This window comes from Scaptodrosophila lebanonensis, unplaced genomic scaffold, assembly GCF_003285725.1.
Source record: "Scaptodrosophila lebanonensis strain 11010-0011.00,11010-0021.00 unplaced genomic scaffold, SlebRS2 tig00001412-arrow-pilon, whole genome shotgun sequence".
Taxonomy (NCBI): domain Eukaryota; kingdom Metazoa; phylum Arthropoda; class Insecta; order Diptera; family Drosophilidae; genus Scaptodrosophila; species Scaptodrosophila lebanonensis.
In genome coordinates, this window is record NW_022060739.1 from 7901802 (window position 1) to 7915727 (window position 13926).

General features: G+C 36.4%; 1 protein-coding gene across 4 annotated transcripts; it reads left to right on the forward strand.

Moving 5' to 3' along the window:
* Positions 1-168: 168 nt before the first annotated feature.
* On the forward strand, positions 169-13045 carry LOC115631154. Of its 4 annotated transcripts, none has more exons than XM_030527829.1 (4): positions 169-359; positions 6601-6688; positions 7889-8271; positions 9162-13045. In XM_030527829.1, exons 2-4 carry the CDS (start codon positions 6679-6681, stop codon positions 9897-9899), a joined length of 1131 nt encoding a protein of 376 aa, XP_030383689.1. In that variant the 5' UTR covers positions 169-359; positions 6601-6678; the 3' UTR covers positions 9900-13045. The 4 variants fall into 4 exon arrangements, with proteins under 4 accessions (XP_030383689.1, XP_030383690.1, XP_030383691.1 ...); XM_030527830.1 differs by lacking the exon at positions 169-359 and adding an exon at positions 1667-1796; XM_030527831.1 differs by lacking the exon at positions 169-359 and adding an exon at positions 1699-1803.
* The last annotated feature ends 881 nt before the right edge of the window (positions 13046-13926 follow it).

The following is a 13926-nucleotide window of genomic DNA, read 5'->3' on the forward strand; positions in this document are numbered from 1 at the left end:
GTAATTGCGGTTTGCTCTTTTCTGCTGGAGCAGGCACTTGTGTGTGTGTTTTGCGTTAATGTGTGAGAGGGGGGCGGCACGCACACACATTCACTCAGCTGTTTTCTGTGTTCCCTTTATGTCACAGTTTTTATCAGACCTCAACGCGCGCTCGATTTGTGTGGTTGTTTGTGACGAGAGTCGCCGCTTACGGCACGGGCCATTAATTTGTTTGCGTTATTAAATGTGAAACAATTGAATTTTAAAAAGTACCAACGGTGGAAAATAACAAAAAGATCGTAAATACTGCTATCGCCAAACACACACATTCACAAACCATGGGCTGATGAGAAGCATAGAATAAAGCAAACAAAACGGTCGTAAGTTGCAAAAAAGTTCTCCCTTGCCGCTAACATTATAATTTTACTATACTATTTGTTTTAAATTTGAAAAGAAACTACTTCTATTAAGCTGAGGTCTTTGCAAAAATATATGTACATATGTACAATAATATAAAAACACCAAACAGGCTTTATTTAACTTTTGTGTGTCGCACGCATGCGACTTGACATTGAAAAGTTAATTGCATTAGATGTATGTATGTATGTACATATGTATGTATGTGTGTATGTAAGTATAAAATGTTTATTGGGTTTAACTTAATGCCAAACACGCACAAACAAACACTATGACCAAAGAGCGCACAAGAAAGAATGAAAGAATGGGGGAGAGAGAGCGAGAGAGTGAGAGTGATAGATGGGAGAGCGCACGTCACAAATTGGTGTTCTTTTATTTTGGAGCATGCGAAAAGTAATAGACAGCATCTCAGCTAGAGGTGGGTATGGATTGTGTTTTTGTTCGTGGCCCAACGTGCACAGCAGGGTACCTGTTTCACATCATTTGGAAACAAATTATTTATAATATTTCAATGTTTTCAAATTATACTTTGTGGCCGCGTGGTGTTGGGGCGAAAAAAGCCGGCCCATGCCCATATCAACGAATAAATATTGTCGTCGTCGCTAGCGAATTTTTATTATACTTGTTGTTATTGTTGTTGGCGTACGTAAAACAATTACAACAGCAGCCCACACACACAAATACATATGCATATGTATAATATATGTCGTATGTACAAATATGTACATATGTGTGCGTGCTATTCTCGCTCTTATGTTTTGTCAATTCTCCAAAACGCGTCGCGTGCTCCAACAATAACAGCAACAACAACACCCCACAAACTCCTGCCGCTGAATACTCATGGTACAAAAGAGCCACAATGTGTGACTTTGCGTGGGTCTGTTAGATGACGTGCTCTTTTGAGTGACGTCACAATATGGTATAATCATATGCGCCGGAAAAATGTTCCCATTTGTGGAACGTGAGGCTTGAAAGTATGAAAATTTTTTGAGTTAGTGCCAGATTATTGCCTATTGGCAGCGGCCTTCCAGTAAATCGAATAAAAATGTAAATAATAAAGCAGCTAAGCTGTACTACCACTTGCTGGTTACAGCGACACATATTATGACATACCTGCGCAGTGAGAGTAAAGAAATGTCAGCTCATATTGTCAAACCTTGGATTTATTTACCATGCTAAATGCTTGCTTCAGTCGCTGTCTGTGCTGTTTGCGCGGCTGCCAGCTCTGCTTCCTACATACATACATTGTAGTACGGCCAGCCATTCATCGTTCGTCACTCGTTGCTGTTGTTTGTTGGACAAGGCAGCGCGTAAGGATACATTAGTTGTTGTTGCAGCAAACAGCCAGCAAACGGAGAAAAAAAGAAAAACAACAGCAACGTTTCGTAATTTTTGCACAAGTAAGCAGTACGTTTTGTTTGTTTGTTCATGCTCTAAAGAGCAAAAGAGAGAGAGAGAGAAATGTGTTAACGGTTTATTTTTTAAATTTTATTTTTTATTTTACGCTGTAATGTTGCGTGCAGCACGCGTCCTTATGTCTACTGCAAGTGCGTGCCTCAACTGTTTTATATGTGTATGTGTGTGTGCATAATATACAGTTTTTGGAATAACGAAAAAATCTCAGACTGCAAAAAAAAAAGAATGAAGGAAATGGAGTTGCAGTGCAAGTGCTAAGCTAAATATAGACTTGAAGCCAGCAAGGCTGCACAGTGTCCCCCCCACATACACCCACACCGAGCGCACATGCACACGTCAGACCAATTCTATCATCCACAATATTCACATACATGCATACATATGCATATGTGTGTGTGTGTGTGTGATATGAATGGAACAAAAGTACTTGGCGCTGCGACGTCGTTGGCGCTGCAGCAGCAGCCGCAGCAGCAGCGTTTACTTGGCTGGAATCGGTAATCATGAGTGGTGGTATTGTGGGTAGGGATCCTGTGGCACACGGATAAATGCTGCAAAGTCGTTTACGTTTGCTGCCTGCCCCTTTTTGGCACTGTATTGGTGTTGTTTATTTCTGTTTATGTGTGTGTGTGTGTGTGCGAGTGTGTGTAGGCGGCAGAGTTGCTGCTGCTGCGTCACAATCGTCGTAGTATTTTCCGCGTAAATTGAAAGCAAATTGAATCCGATTGAAAGCTCAGCATTAGTACATACATATGTACATACTTAAAACAAACCACGAAAGGAAAAAACTGTTGTTGCAATTGCACAACACGGCGTGCAATGTGCTTTAACAAATTAAAAAAACAAGAAAGGAATGCTAAAGTCGAGCAGGCTCAACTCTTAAATACCCTGTACCACCCCACAAAAAAGTAATTAAATTAATTAAATTAAATTAATTAATTAATTTAATTTAATTAATTAACTAAATTAATTTAATTAATTAACTAAATTAAATATAAAATATTTCATGCATGCATAGATACATTTACATTTACATCAGAATCGTGCCTTATGCGTGTTTGAGTACTTGTACATATGTATGTATGTGTGCATTGGGCCTGGTTATATGGCTATAACTTTCTTTCTGATCATTCTTTCATAATGAAACTTGGTATACGGATATATAATTACTAACCTAATGTGACTACCAAATTTTAGTTCAAAATTCCAAGAATTACGGGAGTTATAGAAAATCTTGAATAGGGGGGGAGTAGGGGGGTGGATCAGAAAAAATGAACAAACTCGTCCTTTCTCGGTCTCAGGAGAATCTGTATACCAAGTTTGGTTATTCTAGCTCTTATACTTTCGGAGATCCTTGCGTTCATACAGACAGACAGACGGACAGACAGACGGACAGACAGACGGACAGACGGTCAGACGGACAGACGGACAGACGGACATGGCTATATCGACTCGGCTTGTCATGCTGATCAAGAATATATATACTTTGTGGGGTCTACCAAGCCTCCTTCTGTGTGTTCCATGTGCACTCGCACAAAACTAATATACCCTTGTACCCTTTGGGTACAGGGTATAAAAAATTAAGACTAGGCAATTGCAAGAAAAAACAGCATCTACTTTCAATTCAATGTGTTCAATGTGTACATACATACATATGTAAGTATGTGTGTTGGCGTGCGTGTTGCGCGTAGTTTTTCATGTTTCCACATTGGATTTGTTGTTGCTTTTTTATATTTTGCTGCCCCAAACAATTTCTCATATCAGCGCCAGCCAGCCATCGGCCAACTCGTTTCGCACGCTTTTTTGCATTGCGCGCGGCCTATTACTACATGAGACCGACAACAACAACAACAACGACGATGGTGACGACGCTGGGGCTAAGCCGTAACCAGCACTCCGCAGCGCCCCCTAGCTGTTCACAAACTGTAGCTGCTGCTAGGGATGGACAACATTCATGTACTTAGTCAGGGCTGACAATTGGAAACATCATATGGTGGCCCTCCTCTGCGATTCTCATACCAAGTACCTTAGCGATGGTATTTCTAACTTTAATTATATATTTTGTCGTATTTTGATATTTGTTTTGTTTATTGCTTTGCTTTATTATTCTTTTACATTTGTGTTGAGTTCGAGTTCATTTATAGGAATCCAGTTTCTTCGTGTTTAAAAATATATAGATTTTATTTATTTTATTATACTAAATTTTCTATGAAGGTGGTAGCAATATCTTAGTCTCTTACCCAATAGGTAATATATGGAATGTCAGACTTTAATTACTTATTTTGTTGTCTTTTTTGGAATTTGTTTTGTCTATTGCTTTGCTTTATTATTCTTTTACATTGTTTTGAATTCGAGTTTATTTATAGGAATACAGTTCCTTTGAGTTTAAAAAAATATACATATGTATATCATGATTTCTTGTTGAGGCTTCACATCTCTAATATATTTTCCCTCCTTTTATTTCCGTATTTCATGGAGTCATGCTGCTGAAAAATGAATTTAAAATTTTCTATGAAAACATTGTTATATAGTTCTTATCTAGCGGGTGTCCGCGGGTGGAAGCCACCACCGGTAAACACACCTTCGATAGACTCCAAATTGAGTTTCAAATATAATAAATAATTTAACTGTCATCTGCGATTCTCATTGCATTATTGTTAAAATTGTATAAATGAAATGGGGATTTTCGTATTCTCTGCGATTCTCATCTAAGGGTTTAATTATTTTGTCTATTCATGCCATTTTATTCAGGGGTTGCGCAAAATATATTATTCTTTTCACATTCATTCAATAACTTTCATTAATAAATTCACAAAAAATAAAATACAATCAACTTTAAAAAAAAGGTGAGGTTTTTAAAAACTAAACACGACAAAATTTTTTATTTTGCACCACCTACTTTGGAGATTCTCATATTAAGTATCTTTCATATGTTAAATTGCATTTAAATTAATTAACTAATTTAAAGTGTTGATTTGTTTTGATGTCGGCCGTTTTTTATTGTTGCGCACTGCAAATCCATTCATGTATTTTAATTAATTATAATTCAGTTTTCCGCTCAACTAATCCCTTTATTATTTTCCTGAATTTGTCGCTGGTTGCTCATCTCTAGCGCTGCTGCTGCCCATAAATACTATATACTACGCGCTGCTGCGGCTGCTGGCTCGTTGCATTTCCACGAAGGCACGAGTTTGCGCACAACTACAACGATGTCATTTTTACAAACACACACACACATGCATCCATACACACGTGCATACATATGTATGTATGTCTGTATATGTACTCCAGTGCACGTCGTTCGCATGCTCCCACACACTAGCGCAGCAGAAACTGCAAGTGAGAGCAGCGGCGGCGCAGATTTTTGCTACGAGTGTGTCGTGCCTTGCCACAATGTGGCCATAATTTTTCAGTTTGAGCGCTGCGCTAGCCGGTGACGGGTGATAGTAATATTGTAGTAATAAATCGGCGAGTTGTAAAATACATATGTACATACATACATACAACATACATTCATATGTATGTGAGTGAGTGTGCGTGTGTGTGTGTGTGTGTATGTGCAAATAAAAATTGTCTTACGCACAAATTAAATGCAAACGTCAATCAATGTGGCAGAGAAATAATGCAATAAAAGAAAAGGAGAAGACACGCACAGAAAACCAAAAGCCGGACAACATTCTGTGAAAAATTGATGGAAACTCTTGCGATTTTGGACTGTGCAACATTGCCGCACACGCTGTCTGGGGTCGGGTTGTCTCCGTCGTCATCGTAATCGTCGTCGTTGTCGTTGTCCTGTTGAAGCACACACGCAGAGCTTTAGCTTCCGTTATATGAAAATCAATAATTCCGTGCTGTATAAGTTACGGCGAAAGGTGCGCTCGTGTTCGTTCTTGTTCGTTTCTGACCACGAAGCCAACACAAAAGCCAACACACACACATCCATACATACATGCATGCAGAATGTGAAAATCCGAAATCGTCGTTGTTTGGGTGGCGGCAGAACGGGCGCAGATTACAACAAATGCCGCGTGCAAGCAAGCCCGAAACGTGATTGAAATTATTGCACAAAAGGGAAACGGCGCTTACACGCGCACATCGGCGTAGTGAGAGAGCGGGAGAGAGAGAGTGAGAGCTATATTTTGGGAGCACTGAGAATCAGGAAGCAGAAGCATAGCAAAAAATAACAAACAAAAATACATGCAGTTGGCGAATAAATAGAAACAGCGTGTAAAACGTAACAGCACAAAAAGTATCAGAGTAGTAATAGTAGTAGAAGCAGCATGCAAGCAGCAAACCAGCCAAAACATACATAAAAGAGGCACGCAACGTATGTTGCTAACGTCGACGTCGCCAGCAACGTTAACGCTAACGCCGACGCCGACGTCGCAGTTGTCGTCGTAGTAAGTTTGAAACGTGGGTGCAACGTGTGTGTTGTAGAAGAAGGGAGGGGGCACGCGGTTGACCAGAGAAGGTAGGAGGCGCGCGTGTGTGCCAATTGGAATGGTGTGCGTGCGCGAGTTTCTGTATGTGGAATACATAATAAATAAAACAAAGCATACAGCAAAAAATCATGATAAAGTTTGTCAGGCAGAAAAATCGCGAGGCATCGAAAAATTTTCTGCGTAAAAAGGTGAGAGAAGAAGGCTTAAGTAGGTGCGCTCATGAATGAGATATCATTATCTACATATGTATGTAGTATATTATTGTTGCTATAGTTTTGTTGATATTTTAAACAGCATCTATCCCATTCGGGCCAATAACTAATATCCCCCATATCTTTGAATTTTGTAGCGTGAATCGAATGACTCTGGCACCGAATCTGATGGTGAACTCCTGGACGTGGAAAAACAACGTCACTTAGACGTGGATATGGAAACTAGTAAGTGAGGAATTTAATTCAAATATGCTAAGGTTATTGAGGTTTTCTATTAGAAGCCGGTATGGAACTGATTGACATTGCATTTCCATTTGAAAGAGCGCTAATTTAGTCTCATTCGATTTTGCCTTCCTATTAGATCTCTTGCAAACAACTTATAGAACCGATTTTTAATTCCAATTGTGTGTTCAGGATTTATAAATAACAGATTAGACACAGAGGGAATGAACATTATTGTACTATTTCAAATTTAATTCTCATTTTTAAATTCCGCTTTAAGAATTCCTGTCAATTCTTAACATGTTAATTCGTGTTTTCATTCATTCTTTGAAACAGTATATCCTCAGTTCCAATTGAGGTCTTTGGTAATAATTGCGTTTTAAGAATTCCGGTCAACTCTTAACATGTTTATTCGATGATTCCAATTGGCATTCTTTGAAACAACTTGCAGAGTTAATCCTCAATTTCAATTGGGTGGTATCGGATATAAAAGTACACGATTAAAAGCCGAGAAATTGAAAGTTGTACTTGTAGTACTGTTCCAAATTGAATTTTCTCTTAAATTTTTTGTGAGCCATTTTATATATATTTTAAAGCACAATAGTGCATATAATTATCATTAACTTACTTTATTTACTATTTATTTGATTGGAATTTTGTATTTAGGGGACCAGACTTCCAATTTGTTCGAATTTCTTTTTGTATTTCCTTTTAGTTCTAATTAGCAAATCATTGTAAAATAGTATAAAGTATATTTTCGTCTCTTGTTCAATTTTTCTGTAAATAATTAAATTTTCCCTGAAATTAATTGAATTTCTATAATTTCAATTCGACTGAGCATCAATATACGATATTTTGATTGGATCTCTGAAGTAAGAAACTTGTGGAACCGATTTTGAAACTAAGTTATACTTTCTATACATATGTATATAGACAGAATAATGTTGTATTATTTACAATTAGGTAGAACTGTTTTTTGGAACCGATTTTGAATATAGTTATGTTAATTACAATTAGGTAGAACTGTTTATAAATAGACCTTTGGTGAACAATTTTGTAGAATTTGTAATAGCTACCGATTGCAGGATGCATGTAAACTAAAAGATATCTGGAAAGCCTCCCCTTGGAGGTAATAATTCTCCTCTACATACTATCCAAAGAAATTGTTTTTTATTAATAATTTTACACTTTTTTCCAAAAAAGGCTTGAGTTCCTGCACGGATGCGAACTCACCTACAACCGATACTGCATGCTCATCCGAGTCTTCTGTCAATGCTACTGCTGCAGTTACCGCTGCAATGATGTGTCACCATCAGACGTCAACATCCTGCGCCCATCTCATGTACGACCAGCATAGCTCGGAGGAGGAACTCGAAGTGATCAATGGTCCCTCGGCAGTGGCCGCAGCCGAGGCAGCTGCCACGGCATCGTCCACATCACGTTTATCCAACAGGGGCTGCACATCGTCTCTGGGCGCTGAGGAGTTATACGATGAGCGTGCGACCACCTCGAATTCGAAACGCTCGAGCTCAACGCTAATGGTGGAAAATCGCAAGCGTTCGTTGGCCCATAGCTCTGATGATGAGGTGAGTATTATGCCCAAAATAATGCAATCGAATTTCTCTATAAACAGTGTTCAGAAATGTAAAGACATTCGCTTAAAAGTGGAAGTGTTTCAAGGAATATCCAAAAACAACTAGTTTTGTTTAAGTATAGCTTGAAAAGAATTTATAAAATAATTGTTAAGGTGAGATAGGATCCCTGCCGTATTTATTTAGGTATTGATTTTAATTATTGGAAGGGTTTTTTAAAAAATAGATTGCTTCTAATATATTGGAAACAGAGTTATCGACAAGATAATGCTAAAAAGACGTTTGTTCTGGGAATGAGAAGAGAGTCGTATTATATATATATATATAATACATTTTCTTGCTATAGCATATGAATTATAATTTGCTAAATAGCTTTTGAAATTAAATTTCGAAATAGAGATATAAATGTTCTTATTCCGTTGTCTTATTCCAATTAAAATAAATTAATGTATTTGTCAGGTTTGGTTCATTTAAACTCTTCTACAATATGGTGGCTTCTAAAAAGAATGTTGTAATTACTTTCAAAATTTTTGTAAGATATAAATCATTCGGAGTTCTCCTTTAATATTGTGGCTTTTAAAAACAATGTAAATAAAACTAATAAAAAACATCTCTACTAGAGTTTTGTTTTCCGATTTTATAGAAAATCTCTTGAGGGACTTTTAGTTTGCTGAACTCATGTCCAGTACGATAGATCGTAGTCAGCTTAGTTAAGATCGGACAGATCCTGAGTTATTCCAACTATATCTGTTTCTGCAATTCGTTTTAGCGTTTCTTTCTCATTTCTGTTGTTGAGAGTTTTGTTAACTAAAGCTCTATTATAGAGAACTTCGACTGTGTAATGTTTTCACAAATTGTTAACCACTTCTTTGTTGTTGTTGTAGCTACGCAACTCACAGGAGCCCATATCGACGCCCGTGAATTTTCGCACATCGCCGCCATTGGAGGCATTTAAGCCAAATCGTAGCCATATGATGTTCCGCTCCACAACGCCACTGATATTATCGGAGGCCAGATGTGGCATCGAAAATATTAAATTATGTGATAATAGTGTAAACGAGGAGAATGGCGATACCGGCGGCAGCGGCAGTGGCAGTGGCACTGTCAATGTTAGTGGCACAGGCGCCACAGGCATTGCGATGCCCATTGGTGGCGGAGGCGGCAGCAGCAACACCAACAACAGCAAGTGCGCCAAACTGGGTGTGGGAAATGAGAACGAGCCCAGTGTGATTAAGGCGTGCAGCAGCTCGCTGAAAATGAGCAACAGCAGTCATCACATCTACCAGCCGCAGCCCAAATACAGTTTCCATTATAATAGTTCACGCAGTAGTCCGGCCTCCACCACTGGATTGGATAATATGGAGGTACGATCGGTTAGTCCGCCCGCGAAATTATTCCATTGTGCAGTGTCGCCGCGTCGGCGTCCGAGCAATAATGCCACTGGTGGTGGCATCGTCTCGGCTCCAACCGGTGCAACAACAACAACATCATCAACAACGACAAATAATGCTGCCTCTGCCAATGTGAATGTTGCCGCCGCCGCCGCCGCTGCCACACAGAGACTGCAGCGACCGCATCGGCCGTGTTTAGATTTTGATAAGATGCAGCAGGTGAGTCTCTAATGTAGAGCGCGCTAACGGCTAACGGCAAAAGTAAAAGGCGAATCAAAGACTTTTTATACAACAACAACAACAACAACTGCAAGCTGTAAACACCAACAACAACAACAACAAGAACAGTATGAGTACCTTAAAAGCGGCGCTGCTCAAGCAATGAAGAAGCTTTCAAAACTTCCAATTGCTAAAAAATAAACAAACTGTTGAACAAACCAACAAAGTATGACACGCAAACCCTACAATAAACTAAACACTAACAACAACAAAATATCATCAAATCAAATTATTGTATAAACAACAAACAACCACACACACAAAATCTCCAATTTTATCAATCTAAAAAAGAAAAAAAGAGAGAAGAACGCGAATACTTAATACCAAATGCAAAATCAGCAAACAAACATCTATTAACCCATAGAAAGCAGCTATTTTTTCACAATTTTAAAAACTATGAGGAGCAGGAAAATACGAGATGTCTAACAGCTATAGTTCTGAGCAGCGATTCTGTAAAGCCACAACAAGATTTAAGCCGTAGTCTATATATGTATATATATATAGCATATGTATGTGTATATGTACGAACTTGTAAATATTGAGAATTTGAATGAACAAAAACGATGAAAAAACAATTGAAAACAAAAAGGCAATTTGTCACAGTGAAAATTTTATGTATTGTATTTGAATTTTTTAAATGTTTGTAGCAAGGCAATACAAAACTAAGGAAAAAAGAAACGAAAAAAAGCGAAAATATTGAAATAGCATAAAAAAAAGGAACAGAAAAACGCAAACGGTGATGAAGCAGAAGACTCAGCATTGAAAGAAAAAACTTTTACAGTAAAAGAAAAACAAGAAGAAAGCAATGGGAGGAAGACAGCAGCGGCAGGCAGCCAGCAACAAAACAAAATTATATTTCTATTAACTATAATTGGATGGCAATTAAGTATGTAAAACGGTTTGTGGGAGCAGCAGCGGGCGTAAATCAATAGCGTAGCAAACACTTGGGACGAAAAGCATTAAACAGAATTAAAATGTGAAGCAACAATAGCAACAACAAACACACACACACACACGCAAAAAAGCAACAAACAAACAAAACTAAAACAAAGATATGTAATAACTTTTGTATGGAAACAGCAAACACAAAACTGTAGTTTTAAAAAACAAAAAAACAGTTGCAAAGCAGTTAAACAATTGAAACTAGCAAGCTAAACAATTGTTGGAAACTTGATTTGAAATCTGTTCTATAAGGTTTTAAAACCAAAAAGCTGCCATCAACTACAAACAAAAAGAAAACCAAACAAAATAAATAACAAAAATTTGCAATTCAACTCTCATTTAGAAGGCAATAAAAACAAACGCAACAATTAATAACCAATTAATTAAAAACAAATTGGCAACTTTTGCAAGCGCGTAATATTAAATATCCTCCTAACAACCACCCTCCCCCAAACAAAATACCCATTAAACTTAAATTAAAAACAAAAGAGAAGACATATTTAAAATTGTGTGCAGCAACCATAGAGCAAGCATCAGTTTTTTTAAAACATTAATTATATATACAAAAATACACAGAGGGAACGAAAAAAGAAGAAAGCAATACGCAAGTATTTACAGTAAAACTAATTTTTAAACATATTTAAAAGCGAAGCAACCAAAATTTAAGTTCACTCCGAAGCAAGCAACATTTACAGATCCGAATCTTTTGCAAATGTAAAACCCTAGCCATTTAATTATTCAAGAGATTTCTATAAGAGATGTGTTCGCATCAACGAACCTTTTACAAATGTAAAATGCCTGCCATTTAATTTCTCAAAAGTATTTCAAACAAAGCAAGCAGCATTTAAAAACATTTTCCTAAAGTAAAAACTTAGCCAGTCAATTCCGCATACGTATAGTGCTACTAGAGACTCAAGGAATTTAAAGAAAGTAAGCTTTTGCAATTGAAAACCTCAGTCATTTGTAATAACAATTCCGCAAAAGAGCCTCGAGGAGAAAAGATGATGAAATCGCTTTTTACCTTTCTAATAAAATTTGAAACACAAATTGTTTGATGAAATTTGTGTTCTTTGGAATGGATTTTTCTTCTTTATTTTAATAAACTATGCGGAATTGAAAATTCAGCTCAGCGGAATTACGCAAAAATGTATCAATTTCAGTAAATTGTTTGGAATTAAAAAGGAATATCCTGTAGTTTCAAAACAAATTATTTATATATTTCAATCACACATGGAATTATTTTTTGGAAATTCCGCAGAACATGGAATTGGTTGCCGAATTCTGCGTAATAATAAATTATGTAGAATTGGTTTCGCAAATACAATTCGAGTTGAAGAAAGAATTTCAACATTTCCATCAATATTGAGTTGTGTGCCGAATTCCGCAAAGATATATGCGATTTCCACATTTTTTATTTAAATAGACTATGCGGAATTGAAACGGCAGCTCGAGTTGAAGAGAAAAATTCTATAATTTGTATCAAGGTGGGATTGTGTGTGAAGAAAGAATTTCAACATTTCCATGAATATCGAGTTGTATGCCGAAGATGTATGTGATTTTCAAATTTTTTATTTAAATAGATTATGCAGAATTAAAACGGCAATACTCAGTTCGAGTTGAAGAGAAAAATTCTGTAATTTCAATTTCTATGATTGGGATGGGATTGTGTGTGAAATCTTCTATGTGATGATTGCTATCAAAGTTTCAAAACCGAATATAGAAGTTCTATATTTCCATTAATATGTGTGTTTTGAATTCCAATTAAATAACTGCTAAAAATATTTCTAAATGTTCCAAAAGCTTGCAAAATGTTCTGTTGGAAAAGATCATAAATAACCACAAAAGTGAGCCTAGATTTATGGATGTTTAAATTCCTCGCTACGAAAAACGCTATCAGCTAATTCATTTATTGAAATGAAATTTTCCACCATGTGGCTACTGGTTTTAGTTTTGCAAAATGTTTAAAAATTACAAAGGTTGCGTTTAATTTCAACAACAAGTTTTCATTAAATAAACATAAAACATTGCTTCAAATAACAAGAACATACAACAGAATTGTTTCACAAATGTATTCATAACAACAACAACAACAACACAACCTACCAAAACAGCATAACCCACACCACCAAAACACCATCAACAAACAAACAAACAAAGAAAATAAAGAAATCATAAAAAATATAAAAAAATAATAAATTTAAATAACAGACAGAAATCAGGCAAGTTACTAAAGCTGATCGATCGTGAAGGAGGAAAGGAAGTTGAAGGTACTAGGAATGCGGTTTTCTTAATTTTAATTAATTAACAAACAAACAAAACAAAAACAAATTATTTTATATACATATATAATATAAATGGAGAAAGAACGATATCATTGACTGAGCGTACATTAACGAGAAAGTGGATTCGAACCCATACTAGATTTTAGTTTTTAAGTTTAAAGACGCAAACGCAAGCAAAGCAGAACATTGAAAAGGATACAAAAAAAAGCACTCACACATAAACACACACACAGACACACACAAACAAAGACGAGGGGAGAGTAAGATCTTGCTTAGCTATATTATTATACTATATGTTTGAAACACATTTTGAAACAAGGAACAAACAGAAACAAACAGAGAAACGATGAAACGAGTAAAGAAGTTGTAAACAAGATACAAAGATTTCATTGCGGAGGAGAAGAACACTTGTGTTGTACATAGTTACATTATAATAACAATATATATTTAATATATATATATATATATATTATATATACTTACTCATTAAAATGAAAGAAGAGGTAAACAAAAGATTACTAATTAAGTCGATGAAAACGGTACAAGTGCAAAACAGAGAACAGAACAGACAGAGAAGAAATTATAATTGAAAAACAATGAAAAAAAGTGAAACATTTGAAAAAATAAAAAAGAATGAAAGCAACTAAAAATAATAAAGAAATGCTCTGCAATAGTAAGCAAAAGAAAAAGGGATTTTCATTTCGGAAAGTTAACTAATTAATGGATTTCCTCAGGTAAGTGCTGCAGGGGAAACT